This window comes from Bipolaris zeicola, assembly GCF_000523435.1.
Source record: "Bipolaris zeicola 26-R-13 unplaced genomic scaffold scaffold_180, whole genome shotgun sequence".
Classification (NCBI taxonomy): domain Eukaryota; kingdom Fungi; phylum Ascomycota; class Dothideomycetes; order Pleosporales; family Pleosporaceae; genus Bipolaris; species Bipolaris zeicola.
Window position 1 is genome coordinate 39,353 of NW_006912229.1, and position 14,530 is coordinate 53,882.

The window sequence follows — 14,530 nt, forward strand, 5'->3', positions numbered from 1 at the left end:
CTCACAGGTACATCTTCCTTGTAGGCTGAAAGAACAAATCCATGCCTCATACCATGATCCCCTTATAGAAAGCATCGAACACTGGTAAGCTGCGAGACCTACAGCTAGCAAGCGCCACTATCCCTCCTCAAACACCATTGTTTAAACTCCTTCTCGAGGCCAGGCATGTTTAGCCGATCAATACCCCACCCACAAGCCGTGCTCTCACAATGCAACAACAGCGAACTGAGTTGACTAAACGTCTTGCCGCACTCCTTGTCGCGGCAAAGAAAAGGATGCAATGCGCCCTCGCTCATCCACTCGCACACCTTGTGAATGTCCACGCGACCAGTCCGAATATGCGCGTGCAAATCAAGATCCATGTAGAGCGGTGAGTACCACCACATGCCCAGACAACGCATCAGAGGCGTGGCTTCACCTAGCTTTGGGCAATTGCCGGACTCGAGGTGGTTGATTAGGCTCGAGTATTTTCGCATGGGGGCGTCGCAGCCCCAGCATGCCAGGTCGGCGGAGCTGTGCTTCGTCATGTGCTTCCGTGATGTTAGTGTTGCATTCCTTACACGAGCAGTTGATGCACAGCTGTTGCTTACAATGTCAAAGTTTCCCTTGTGGGACGTGTAGAAGTCACACTCTTCACATCGAAAACAGTGCGTCATGTGAAGTTCCAACTGGGCTTTTCCCGAGCACTTGTCGCCGCATTGTGGACAGGATAATGCGAAGAGGCAGGTCTCGTAGTGCTGGTTGAGTTTGGTCAGGCTCGGCAGGATGCGTTTGCATCCTTGGCATTGGAAGTGGTCGCGTCTCAGATGCTCGGTGAGGGAGGCTTGATCTGGACAGTCAAAGTCACAGCCGGGTTGCAGACAATGCTTGTGTTCTGTTGACATGTCAGTAAGATGATTCCCAAGAGTCACTCCGTATATTCAAAGCAGTGCGTTAACTTACTGAGAGTGTTCCCCCAATGCTCATCGCGCTCATCCTGGTTACGAAAGCGGCGCCGGCACGTCTGGCACCACGTATGCTTCTCGGCCGTCTGCAGATGGCGGTCCAACTCTGCACTCGTCTTAAATCCTGTAAGGCATGTCAGACAGACAAATTCGTGTCCGACACTGTAGTTGTTCTCGAAATGATTCTTGAGACCCCACTGGTCCTTGAACGCCGAAAGACACAGGTTGCAGTACGTCTCGTGACCGAACGAGTTGTCGACATGATTCTTCAGGCCGTTTCTGTCTTTGAATACGCGCTTGCATAGGTTGCAGTAATTCTGGTGGTTTGGCGACTGTTTGATGTGGTTCTGTAATGCTGTTTTGTTTGGGAGTTTGAGAGAGCAGACGCCACACCAGTTTTCGTGTGGATCATGTGGCTTTTCCTCGGGAGTACATATAGGGGCATTATTACTCTGTCCATTGTTGAGAAGTTGTTGTATAGATGCGGCTTTGGTCCGGTGTTTGGTGACAGTCACTGGCCGGCTGACTGATGCCGTCACTGGAGCACCACGTTTCTTTACCTTCTCCCATGGTATCGAGTCGTCCGCGACTTGATTTAAGAAGGGATTCTTGCTTGGATCTGGTGGTGTGGCTTGCGTAGCAACCGCATTGTCGTCCGCGCTGGCGAACAACGCATATCTGTTATATCCCGGTGTCGCCATGTCTGGATTCGCAGCAACCTGGATCAAGGATTGATGGGAGTGTAATGATTTCCCATCAATTTGAGTCATAAATTGTTGTTGTGAGTGATTGTCTCAACCAGGTATCCATGCAGCAAGCGCGCTGTCAGGTGACACCAAACGGGCGACTGGAGCATGGACCGACATAGCACTCGATAGAAGAGCGGAGCAAGCAAAAGAGTGAAAGTGCTAATACACCATACAAGCATGTGCGTGGGGGTGTGGTCCCATGAGACATGTCGTGGGAGAGTTTGTGGAACGATAATGACGTAAGTGAATAGAGAGTGTGAAGGTGAAGGAAGGCGCGGCACATGGAGAGCGTGTGGTGCATAAGGCTGCATCAACACCACCACGACCGTGTCACGTGAGCCATGAAAATTGCTGTCACTAAAACAACCATGGTGCTGCCAGACTAAGTGCGAGCTTCATTTCAACTCAGTGTGCACAAGTGGGTTCGGCTCCAATTGCACAACCCTCTCCCTTTGACAAAACAGCTCAGCATCTACCCCTCATCCACTACAGATACAGCTACTTTTGACATAAGATACGCATGCCCAACCAAACTGTACATGTGAGAGCTGGTAACCATGAGTTCACCATTTCGTAAATGCTCCCTGGCTTTACCAACAAACAGGGACCAACATCACACACATAAATTTCTCGCTCTTCCCGCAAAGGCTGGCGCTTGTTTGTCCCAGTACCCCACAAACCATCTTTGCATTACCAACTATACCCACTCGAACTTCCTAAAGTCTTGACTCTATACCAATTTTTACCTCCAATCATGAAGACCTCCATCATCCTTTTCGTTCTTGCATGCTTGTGTCTCGGCTGTGCAGCCGCTGATATTAATATCCCCTGCAATCATGCGGATTGGCGCCTTTGTCACTATCATAGTAAGAGGTCCTACAAAAGATACGTGCACAGTGTGTTCGGGGTCTCGTCCGTGGCTCCGGATATAGCGAGGGCTGTGGAACATCCCGTTGCGGGTGGGAACAGCACGTTAGTTGCGGGCGTGAACAGCACGTTTGTCGGGTAGATCGGGTGAATGGTGGGTATCTGAAAAGACAAATCATTTCGGTTTATACTGATACATGGGTTTCAGAAAACGAGTCGGTGGGCTATGGGGTTCCTTCTTTATGGGTATACGGCTGTGGGCAAGACTACACAAAAGGAAATGGGACGAGGGTATCCTTCTAACACACAGAAATATAGACAACATATGGAGGAGAGTGCAAATTGGACCTTCGTTGCGTTTCGTTGTAATGGGGGATAGTAGCGTTTATGGCATTACGAAAACGGTTATACATTCATCTCCAAGGCTTGAAAAGTCAAAATGTATTATCTGTAATCGGAATGCTGCTTATGATGATATTTCTTTATCCACTTTCATCCATATAGCTGCCTTCATTGTCATCCATCTTGCAATGCAGTCAGCCAACCCATGCTTGTAATACGCAAACCACCACGAGGAACAATACTCAGAGCAAAGCTTGACTAGAATTTGTCCTATGTCTTAGTCTGATAAAATGAAGTCGGAGGTGTATGTACGACAGCTTTTCCTCAGTCCCTTTGAGAATACCCCCTTTTGTTTATTTAGAATAGTTAATTATATACATTTTTTCAGGCCCTCATTGTGCAGGAACACTTCCGCATACAGTAACTTTTACATATCATCTACTAAAATCACATACGACCCTGCTGTACACAGCCAATACAGAGTGATACAGAAGACATATCCCTAGGAATAGCTTTGCTCTCCCTATTCATCACTCTATTTTCGGTCGTGAATGTAGTTTCGGATCTCGAAAACGGCGCTGTCACCCGGCAGCAGCAACGTCACGCGACTAGGATCTCACTTTCCCCGTGAGTTATAGAACACAAACAGCCATGTAATCAGTTGATCACCGCAGTAATTATTAAAAAAAACATCCATCTCGCCATTTCTAGAAAACTCTCATCCGAGTAAACACGGTAACAATCTCAAAAAGCCAGAAACAATAGCAAGATAAAGCACAGCAGCAAGCCTAACGTTTCTTAGGATAACTCAACTCAAGAAGACATGAATTCTGACATATTTCAAAACAGCATGCCTAAGACTAAGCTACCCTTGCGAAAGATACTCCCAATGCCGAAAAGACGGATAAGATGTGGAAACGGAGAACGATTTAGAAGATTGAATCCAGGAAGGGTAAAGAGGAATGCTTCAACAACAACACCAAAATTGACATCTCGCTCTTGCCTCAGCGTAGAGGAGATGAACCGCGCCCTGGCCCTAGCAAATATCACCACCAACTATCAGCGGCCAGATAAAGACTTGATAGCAGCCATGAAAAAGAAACAACGAGGCAGAACCGCTGGCCCCACCAACAGTACTCTGGACCCAAACACTACGCAGTCACTTACGCCGGCTGAAGAAACCATCTCACTGTCTAGTGATTCTTCCACACTCACACCTCTCACGGCATGTGACACCGCTACCCCTTCCAAACAGCCAAGGAAATCATCAGATTGGGAGACGCAAGCCAAAAAGATAATTGAGCGGGAAAGTCACAGCCTAGACAGAGATTGGTCACGCTTCAGCTGGAAGCAAAAAGCCAGCAACATTGTGCGGCTCAAGCTGCTGAAAGATGATGGCTACGACATCACTCAACTGCTGAAAAAAGGTGTCACCGCGGATGAAATCATCGATGCAATACTCGCACATATCCGGGCCAGAAAGGGGGGACAGTCAGGTACTTACGTGTCTACCTGTCTCGATACAGTCACGCAGCCAGAAACAAACTATGATGCAGAGATAAACGAAAGAAGCGCATGCCAACCAGACAAAGATGATCCTCTCCCTTACATCTCAGACACCATATATCGCCCAAGCAACACCTCACCTCCCCATATCCCCCAGCAAACCCACCCAAACACCCCCGCCACCCTCCTACCTCAAAAGCGAAAGCACACACAAGACCCTAGTGACTTCTCCTCACCACCTTTTAAAAAACGCCGCATCCACTCCTCCAACCACACCACCAGCACAACCCACACCTCCGCTCTCCAAACCCTCAAACGCCATCTCCGCCGCTCCCTCTTCGCTTCCACCCGCACGTCCCATTCGCGCGCTTACTCCCACCTTACAACCTCGCAGGGCACACGATCGCAAGTCCCGATTCTCATCTCAACACCGCTGCCTGCGGCCCCGACATCGCGTATCGTCTTTACGCTGCAGGAACCAGGGAGACGGCCGAGCGGGGCGGATACGTATGTCACGTCTGCGGCGTTTGAGCTGTTGGGGAGAGAGGTGCAGTGGTTGGCGGGGGGTGCGGGGGTTTGGGATTGCGATTGTGAACTAGAAGATGAGGATAGGGTTGGATGCGGTGTTAAGTTACGAGTCAAGAGTGGGGAAGGCGATGCGGTGCTTGAGGGGGAGTCACGGGCGCTTGCTTCTTTGCTGAGGCATCTGCGGGATGCCGAGTTGATGCATTTGGGAAGGTGGAGGGTTGGTGATGTGGGTGTGGATGCGGAGGGGGTGCGGGATGTGGAGATGAAGGTTGTGAGGAATGAGTGGTTTCCTTTTCATCTTAGTCCTGCGGCGAGTGCGGTGTTGGGGGGGATTGCGGAGATGCTGGAGAATGGGCGGGATGAGGTGCGTGTTGGGGTTGTACGGCAGAGGGCGAGGTTTAGTGTCAGTGAGAGGTGAGAGGTGAGAGAGGGGAGATGTAAAGGGTATGGATGAGTGTGGGTCGGGATGGAGGGGTTGTACTAATGGTACGCAAGTTCAAGTTTTTAAGTGGGATGGCAACGCAAGGCTTTTACGATATGCGAGGCTGGTGATCGTACCACTAGACGATATGTAAGTATCTTGGATTACTATCAGCTTATATCGTCCCAACCTTCCTTTTCATCTGAGAATGGTAAGTTAGTAACCCGACTCTCATGTCAGCTAACTTAAAAAAAAATGAGCACTAATGTTGTTACCTGAACTTTGCGTTCAGTGATGAAGTTAAGAAGTCAGTATACGCGGTTCAATATGGTTCAAGAACTCGCGATTGAAAGCCAGACTACACTTTCTGTACTAAATCTAACCGTGTAGCTTACAACATGGAAGCATCAATCCCGGAACAAGTCATCCTTGTCTCCGCACTATCCATACCTCACCTCACCCGTACCCTCTCTGAACCAATCATCAATCGCCAGACCCTCTTCCGCCGTCGCGTAATTGATAATCGTGCTCTTAGAAGTAGTATACGCATTATACGCATCAACCCCATTCTCACTTCCCACACCGGAGCTCTTGATGCCGCCCCAGGGCGAACTAGGGTCATTACGATGATGCGTATTGACCCAACAGATGCCACTCTCGATGTTTTCCGAGACGCGGAAGGCCTGTGATAAGTCCTGTGTCCAGATGGCAGCTCCGAGCCCAAACTCGCTGTCGTTTGCGAGCTCGATGGCCTCGTCTTCGGTGTCGAAGCCGACGACTACGATCACGGGACCGAAAGCTTCTTCTTTCCATATACGCGTGTCGACGATTTTTGTGGATTGGCCATTGGTTAGGATGGTAGGGGGATAGAAGTAGCCGGTGGAGAAGTCAATGCCGTCGAGTGATGACTCGCCCTTCATGCGCTCTCCGCCAAATACGGCCGTAGCTCCGGCTTGCTTTGCGTCGTTGACGAGCGCCTCTACGTTAGCGAGCTGCTTCCTGGAGATGAGTGGGCCCATCATCGACTCGACGTTTTTCGGTGACCCCATTCTTTTCTCGATACTTTGAGCCTTGGTCTTGAGCTTGGCTACGACATCATCGAGAATGCTGTTTTGGACAATGATTCGGGTTGCTGCTACACATGTTTGGCCGCTGGCAATGAAGCTAGCAAACGCTACACCGTTGACTGCCAAATCTAAATGTGCCTTTTCAAAGATGATCAAAGGTGCTTTGCCGCCGAGTTCGGCAGTATAGTGTGCAAGGTTTCCTCCTGCGATGGCACCAATGGCACGTCCTGCGGGCGTGCCTCCTGTCACATCAACCTTCTTGATCAACGGGTGCTGGACTAGAGCTTTGCCTGTTGTGATGCCATCTCCAGGCAGCACGTTGAATACACCATCCGGCAAACCGGCCTCCTTCATAAGCTTTCCCAACTCAACGCTTGTGAGCGGAGTCAGCTCGCTTGGTTTCAAGACGATACAGTTCCCAGCCGCCAGGGCAGGCGCTATCTTTTTGACAGCAATCAGCATTGGATGGTTAAACGGCGTAATTTGCGCAACCACCCCGAGAGGCTTTCTGTCAATCCAATTGTGGAGTTTACCAACGGTGGGTAACACAGAGCGCTCCTCGGTCCGTATGAGGGCAGCATAGTATCTGAACCACTTGGTAAGGGTGGGAACTTGAGCGTTCATTTCGCGGATAGCGCGCCCGGTTTGCTGGACTTCTAGTTGAATCAATCGCGGGAGGTTCTCCGTCAGCAGTGTGGCGATGCGGTCTAGAATGTCTGCGCGGACATGACGCGGGGCTTTGGACCACACTCCAGATTTGAAGACTCGATGAGCAGTCTTGACAACATCGTCAACATTGGCTACAGACGCCGCATGGCAGTGTGCAAAGATCTCGCCAGTGGCTGGGTCTTCAATTGGCAGTCTGTGATGTAGTTAGCGATTATGATTAGTCTTCACTCTGTGCCTCGCTAACTGACTGCTCTGCTCCGCCTTCCACCTCTTTGCCCTCCACCCACATCATGTACGTATCTATTCCCTTGTCGGTCATATTCCTAAAAAGTCGAGCTGAGACTTGAAGAAAAAGCAATGAGTCTTCGCGACAAAATATCTGTCCAAATGATAACGGAGTTGCCCGATGGCAAGTGGAGCGTGATTAGTTAGTAGCGGGGTCAGCGATTAGCTCCTTCCCACCTTCAGTATCGTGAACGTTACTAATACCCACAGTATCATCCATGTGGGTTAAGTCCAAGGCGGATTTGTCAACGGTACTCCAAATGCAATATTTTTCCTCATGATTCATGATACGCCATCGAATTGTATCACTTTATCTGATTCAACTTCATACCAATGGCTGATTGCGCCCCGCATCCATCGCGCATACTTACGAGTAATGATGTGCCACTGCCAATTTACTACGTTTTTTCTTTTTTGTAGGACCCAGTGCGGAAACTACTCATAATCACTGAAATTTTTGTTTGAATTTCTATACAGTCTAGAAGAAAATAGGATTAAAAATCAGAGTACCAAGCCAATTCTATTGCCGCCAGCATTACCATAGCCGCTTCTAAAATACAGGCGTGGCTTGGTCCAGGTATCGCTCCTGAGTCCCGTAAATATGCCAACAGCGATAGTGCAATAAAGGGTATTGGGTATCTGTCCATGTTTGCCCCTCACTAGCCTAAAACCAATGTACAATAAAAAAATGCGAAGCCCATCCAAGTAAGATGCGGCTAGGACGCTATTTAGTTTGGGCGACACAGTCGCATGACGAACATTACACAAGAAAAATTATGTGAGACCCAATCATGGACCACCTGTTCAATGTCAAGTTAGTCCGAGGACGCTTTTCCCCTTTTCGTTACCCCTCCTGCATTCCATTACTCTCTTAACCTCTGCCTCACCCTCGGCTCCATGTGCAATGAGTAGCGCAATCAACACGCTTCGGTCTCGAGGTTCCAGCCCAGCTGATTTGAGAGCCACTTGTAGCGGCGTTTGTCCAGCTCTTGATTCCGAGTTGACATCCACACCGGCTTCTACCAAGTACTTTGCTATTGCCGACGCTCCAGGCGTCCGGAGGGCGAGGTGAAGGGGAGTTTCGCCGTGAAAGTCGGGCGTGTCGAGTGAATGGCCCTGAGAAGCGAGGTATCGTACTGTGTCGAGTTGACATCCTAATGTGGCGGCATGCACAGCGGTATAGTATGACGTTGGTGCGACATTTTTCCGAGTGATATCTGCTCCAAACTCCATTAGAAGAGGCAATATCTCCGTGGACATTTCGTACGCTGCTCTCATGAAGAAGAATCCAAATTCGGGATGCGGTGCCATTGGGGTCGCGCCTTCCCAAATGACTCTTTCTACTTCAGCAGCTGTTGCTTCTGCAGGTATGTTTGCCAGGATGCGGTCAACGGCCTCCCTCTGGCGGGGCTCTAGCTCTTTTCTTTTGCCTTTTGTAACGGCTATCCGGTCCGAGGTGATCTTCTTATGGATAATTGATACATCCGAGCCGGAAACAATAGACGCATATTTTGATGCATGTCTGGATGCATAGCTTGATGCGAGCTGCAACCGGGTGCTTGCCTTTCCTGATAGGTCGGTACACCAGCTGTACGATTTCTTCAGTCGAGATTCTGGTGCCACGAGGGTTTGGGCGGAGGAGGCGCAGTCTTCAGTGTAAAAAGTACCGCGTGATGGGGTAGTGGGCTCTTGAAAAGAGGGTACTACGAGACGCAACACTGACGATTGCTCAATGTTAGAATACGAGAGGGGTTGTGCATCTTCAAACGACGGGACATTAGCGAGCCATGTACCGATACCGCTGTCATTCATACTCGCATGAGACGAACTCTGGGCACTCGGACTCTTTCTACCGCTGGGACTCTTCCTTCCGCTTCGAGGCGTTTCGCCCAGAACGGGCTCTAGGGAATCTGGCCGCGGGATGACTGATCTCTTTGCTGGCTGCGTTGTTGTGGTTGGGGTGCTTTCTTTTGATACCGCTGTAATGCATGACCGGAGTAGGCGGACAGCCTGAAGTAGGGCTGATAGCGTTTCCCGGGCTGTTTGATTAACATGAATCTCATCTGTATCTGTTCGCTTCAAGAGATCATCGCTGTGCGTAATCAGATCGCTGACATAGCTCTGAAGCAGAGCGTCCAGGGTATCTTGCTGACCGAATCTGTGGGTCGTAAGCAACCTTGGCATTGGGAACTCGCACAGGGAATGGCAGCACTTACAGGGCGAGATAGTCCAGAGACAGCTCTAGGATGACTTTTGAGGCGTCTAGATCGTGACGAAGGTTAACCAAAGGCCCGTCTCGAAGGTCCCGCCAGTCATCCTTTGGGTTTGCACTGCAAGAGAGTTTGAGAAAGGCCTTTTGGAGGCGATCACTGGTGTCGTCGCAAGAATCAATGACGCGTGTTACAGCGTCAACAAGAGATTGGGGCAGGCCAGCGGCCTTTGTCGAAAAGTCATCCTGGGCAATGCCTAGGCCTGTTTTGATAATGATCAGATTGGTGTTGATGGCATTGAGGTCATGTCTAGCATCGCGGACTTTGCGCGCAAAACTGCTGATGTCCGGGATGATCTGGATCGGATATTAGCGCAAAGGGTGGGATGATGAACATGCGAAGCAGTTCTAACCTGGCCGATCGATGTCCCTAGCGCCGCGCATCGAGCGGCGACCGTACTCGGGCGCGCCATCAACTTGTGGTGCTGTGGCGAGGCTGCAAGTGCGGTAGACAGGGCACCGAGGGATTGCTGGTGCAGCCGGGGAGACTTTTTTTGGAAGAGTGGCAGCGGGCGCTGCTATGAGTTGGGAAGACTTGGTCGAGGCGGAGGGCTTGTCACATTGTGCAGCAACGGCGTACGGCACGGATCCCAGGCTTTTGCGTGCCCGCCGGATACTCGGTGGCCTAAGGTGGGCTTGGAGGGCGAGGGGAAAGGAGAGGGGAGAGAGGTGTTACGGCGAAGCGCCTCAGCCCAGTGTTTATCAAAGACGTTGCGGCGCTGGGCGGTCGGGGTGGGCGTCACACACAAGCTGGGGGGTGTTGCTTTTTTTCCTCGCAGCGTAAGTGTTACAGTGACAGTCACTAAGGCAACACGCAGGCATCGACGGCCGCATGTCGTGTGAGCCTTGGGCCGTCGCCAAACCACCAACGGCGGCGACTGTCGTGGGCTGCCCTGCCATGTCGGCGGACGAGAGAAAAGGGGATGTGACACCAGAAAAGGATTAGCGCGACGGGAAGCGCACAGGGCATCCCTGCAGGGGAAATGACGCCAAGGCCTCCCGACGGCCCCCGTGTATGCGATCTCGGTGCGATTGCGACCAAATTCATTAATCTGCCATTATCTATCCTGCTGCTCCCTGCTGCTCCCTGTCCCCGCCGTCCTCTCAGTCAACAATCCCCGATGGCAAAAAGGAAACATAGTCGACGGGCGCTGCCTCGGCTCCGTTGGCCTGTCCACTGATGCGCACTTCCTCTCCCCGCTCCACCCACACGTTCCGGAACGTGATCCTCGTCGCTGAATGCCCATCGAGATACGCAGATGGCTCGTGGCCCAGCTTGTCCTCCAGGTCGCCTGCCCACAATCCTACGGTCCGGTTCCCCAGACTGAGCTGATACTTCGCCCTGCCACCAATCACGTCCCAGTAGTTAACTGCCACATTGTACCTCCCGCTCGCGAATGCCACCTTGGCCTTCGCTACACCAGTCGCTCCACTCGACGTCGTTACAATGCCTTTGAATCCAGACGCCGTCTCAAATGGCTTCACTGCGATCGGCTTGTAGTTCTGCAGCGTCATGCTCTCCGCCTCAATCCGGTACGGGTGGTTGCCCACTCGCTTGGCCTCGTCTGGTATCCGCGACAGGTTGAAGTAAAATTGGTTGATGGCGTCGCGCCACACGAGCGCATGTCCAGCTTGATACGTCTGTCTGAACAGGACTTGCTCAAATCGCTCTTTGTCAATCTTACCCTCCAGCGACTCCCATTGGCGGACAAACTCCTGCGCCGTCTGCGCTCCCTCATAATGCGCATCGTAGAAGTGCTGAATAACCGTCTTGTTGGACTTTAACCGATGTGTATATGGCACATGGTGGAACCAAAGCAAAAGATTATCCGGAGTCAGCTCAATATTTTCCCATATCCGTGCAATCTCGGGCGGGTACTGTCCGGCATTCTTAGTACCATTTCGTACCGTGCGGTCCATGCCAATGCCCAAGCCGTCAGCGCGCGTCCATTGACCCCAGCCGTTGCCATCTTGAGAAGCTGGATTGGGCCCGTAGTGGGTGTAGAGAATGTCCGTCAGCGTCTGAATACCCAGGTTGCCACTGTAGTTCTCATATGCAGGCCACGACTTCATCGACATGTCCGTGATGGTGTTGAGAACGTCTTGGTCGAACCCAAATGTCAGTCGAATCCAGTCTTGGAGAATCGTCTCCGAGCCACTAGACGCATCCCAGGCTAGCCGTCCAAAGGCATACAAATTCGACATGGCAAGATGGCTTCCCAGCCATGTCGTGTTGGAACCGACGCCAGAGACGCCAGCATATCCACCTATTGGTCGTTTGAAACGCTTTCCATTGACAATGTCCTTGACTCTTGATTCGGTGTTGTCGGCCCTCATGTCGAAGTCTAAAATTTCCTTCCATTGCGGTGCAAGATATACCAGGTGGCAGTTTTGGCCCAGGTACTCGGGTGTGATCTGGAGCTCAATGGCTGTGCTGGTGTGGCGTAGTGATGCAAACAATGGGGATGGCGGCTCGCGGACTTGGAAGTCGATAGGACCGAATTTGATCTGCACGACGACATTCTCGTCGAACTTTCCGTCGAGATGTTGGAAGAACTCGAGTTGTGCATTTGCCCGGTCCGCGTACCAATTTGCCGGGTTGAGATTGTGGTCGTATACAAAAGCGCGAAACATGACTACTCCACCATGAGGCTTCAAGGCCCTTGCAAACATGTTCGCTCCGTCTGTCAGAGTGCGGTTGTACGTCAGGGGTCCCGGCTGGCCCTCGCTGTTCGCTTTGACCAAGTAACCTGCCATGTCTGGGACCTTTGAATAGATCTGATTAGTGATGTTCGTCCACCAGGCATCAACCCTGGGGTCTAGTGGGTCGAAAGTGCCCAGGGATTGCTGAGGAGATGCAAAATTGAGTGAAATGCCAATCTGCACTCCATATGGCCTCATAGCATCTGCAATTCTGCCGAGACCGGCTACGTTGCGATCGTTGAGTAGAGCAGCATCTGCGTTGACGTTGTTGATAATGGCGCCGTTTACGCGAATGGACGCCAGTAGTCGAGCGTATTCAGCGATGCGAGTAGTGTTGTCGACTACATAACCGTTCCGGAAGAAGATTGATGGGCCAGCATAGCCCCGCTCAATACTGCCATCAAGATTGTCCCATTCGTTAACCCATCGAATCGGCGCTTGAGGGTTGTACACTTTGGATCCGAATGCAATTTTATTCTGTGCAAGCTGTGAGAGGTATTCGAATGCGCCGTACAAAGCACCACGCTCGTTCTGGCCGACGATGATGACTTTTCCCGGGCTTATACTGAGGTAAAATCCATCATCTTCCAAATCTTCAGATTCGCCAATTTTTCCGTATGCCTTGCTGTAAGCTTCGGTAGTTCCGACGATGATGGCTGACTGATCCTGGCTGGCGGTCGTGCTCACTTTGAGTTGTTTGCTGGTGGTGCCTAGTACACCTCTTTGAAGTTCTTGACCGGCTGTATATACAGGGCTGATTCGTGTGCTGTTCAGTGCGATGATTGTCGATGGTACCGATTGTGCGGATGCTCCATTTGGGATCCGAGCATATCGTAGCCAGCCCTGGGAGCCGTCCTCAGCGAGGGCTCCACCGACGGCCCAAAGTAAAGTTGCGAATAACAACCGCATGGCAGCGTTCAAAGTGTCGTAAGGAGCCTTGGAGATCCATACCGCCTCATTGCAAGCACTTTATACTCTGCCAAAATCTTTAGATCCAATAAACATGGGTGCATCGGTAGTCCGATTAGGGTAGTATCTATCGCGACATTTCCAGCCGAGTATCTGAAATCGAATAGAAAGAGCCGTATTTCAGGCTAAAAGCTGGTCACTAAGTTGGGGTTATTTCCGACTTTGTCAAGTGTGCGGAGGGGTCAATTGCACTTCAGTGGAGGAATTGTGGAGAAATAACGCGGGGAAAATAAATGATCGGCGTCTTCTAATGTCTCATGACCAAGGTGGCAACTATTAAACACCGCATATTTCACCGTCAAGAGGCGTGCATTCAAGGCTTGCGAGATGTCAGTTGTCGTGGAAAATTTCGTCGACGGCACAAAGGTGATGATGACAGTACTGGATGCAAAATAAGGTGGTGGCATGGACGATGAGGAAAGAGGTGCTGGCACCGTAAGTTCGAGGAAGGCGCAACACAACCACCGAGTTCGAATATTGTTTAGACTACAACGATCTGCGAGCAGCACATCATTTATCCTAGCGATCCTTTGAGCTTTATCGCCTGTATAGTCCGATTTCTCTTTGAGGAGAAAAAAAACGTGCTGCGACTATGTCGTGACTGGCCTTTCAACACACGAACCAGCGCCGAACCTTGACTGGTAAGCGGCATGTATTGATAACGAATCTAAACGGCAAATCAAGAGTTCATATCTTCATCCAGGATAGTAATCAGAACCATATCGCGTGCTAGTGTACCCATAGATTTGAAAGAAGACAGCATGCCGATTCTGTTCTTTGTATACAAATCCCTTGTTCAAGACTAGGGTAGTGGACTGCTATATCTGTAGCGTGATATACATCAATTTTGGACACTGACTTTGTATTTGTGTGGATTCATACAAAACTCCGATGTCCGGGGCTTCTATTTGTGGAAGTCACTGGCGGCAATATACAGTGAACTGACTAAAACATCAAGAACCGGATGGTGCTTACCTCTATCGTCCTTTAGGAGCATCAAATTAGTTTATATTAGATTGCAGTACCCGAGGACCTGGTTCAATTAAAGAGATTGTATGTTTATCATGTAGTAGTAACTGCAGTATCCAATGGGCCGCCTGGGACATAGAGGTGCCGGACGGGCCAACGCCGCGGACGGGCCAACGCCGGATTTTCCCTACTAACACTATTACTAACTTGAAGCTATAGAGCTCTACATAAAAGCTATTATC

The 14,530-nt window shown here is 50.6% G+C and overlaps 5 protein-coding genes across 5 annotated transcripts; 1 reads left to right on the forward strand and 4 right to left on the reverse strand.

The window, feature by feature from the left end:
* Positions 1–104: 104 nt before the first annotated feature.
* On the reverse strand, positions 105–1,645 carry COCCADRAFT_104891 (uncharacterized protein; the record flags this gene model as incomplete). Its single annotated transcript, XM_007717456.1, has 3 exons — positions 105–530; positions 591–874; positions 943–1,645. 3 exons carry the CDS (start codon positions 1,643–1,645, stop codon positions 105–107), a joined length of 1,413 nt encoding a protein of 470 aa, XP_007715646.1.
* A 2,080-nt stretch (positions 1,646–3,725) lies between these two features.
* Positions 3,726–5,354, forward strand: COCCADRAFT_104880 (uncharacterized protein; the record flags this gene model as incomplete). Its single annotated transcript, XM_007717457.1, has 1 exon — positions 3,726–5,354. The coding sequence occupies one exon, from the start codon at positions 3,726–3,728 to the stop codon at positions 5,352–5,354; it is 1,629 nt and encodes a 542-aa protein (XP_007715647.1).
* Positions 5,355–5,797: 443 nt separating this feature from the next.
* Positions 5,798–7,412, reverse strand: COCCADRAFT_104913 (uncharacterized protein; the record flags this gene model as incomplete). The annotated part of the gene is made up of 2 exons (XM_007717458.1): positions 5,798–7,286; positions 7,342–7,412. 2 exons carry the CDS (start codon positions 7,410–7,412, stop codon positions 5,798–5,800), a joined length of 1,560 nt encoding a protein of 519 aa, XP_007715648.1.
* Positions 7,413–8,188: 776 nt separating this feature from the next.
* On the reverse strand, positions 8,189–10,060 carry COCCADRAFT_28979 (uncharacterized protein; the record flags this gene model as incomplete). The annotated part of the gene is made up of 3 exons (XM_007717444.1): positions 8,189–9,536; positions 9,595–9,944; positions 10,001–10,060. 3 exons carry the CDS (start codon positions 10,058–10,060, stop codon positions 8,189–8,191), a joined length of 1,758 nt encoding a protein of 585 aa, XP_007715634.1.
* Positions 10,061–10,751: 691 nt separating this feature from the next.
* On the reverse strand, positions 10,752–13,259 carry COCCADRAFT_104900 (glycoside hydrolase family 67 protein; the record flags this gene model as incomplete). The annotated part of the gene is made up of 1 exon (XM_007717459.1): positions 10,752–13,259. One exon carries the CDS (start codon positions 13,257–13,259, stop codon positions 10,752–10,754), a length of 2,508 nt encoding a protein of 835 aa, XP_007715649.1.
* Positions 13,260–14,530: the final 1,271 nt, after the last annotated feature.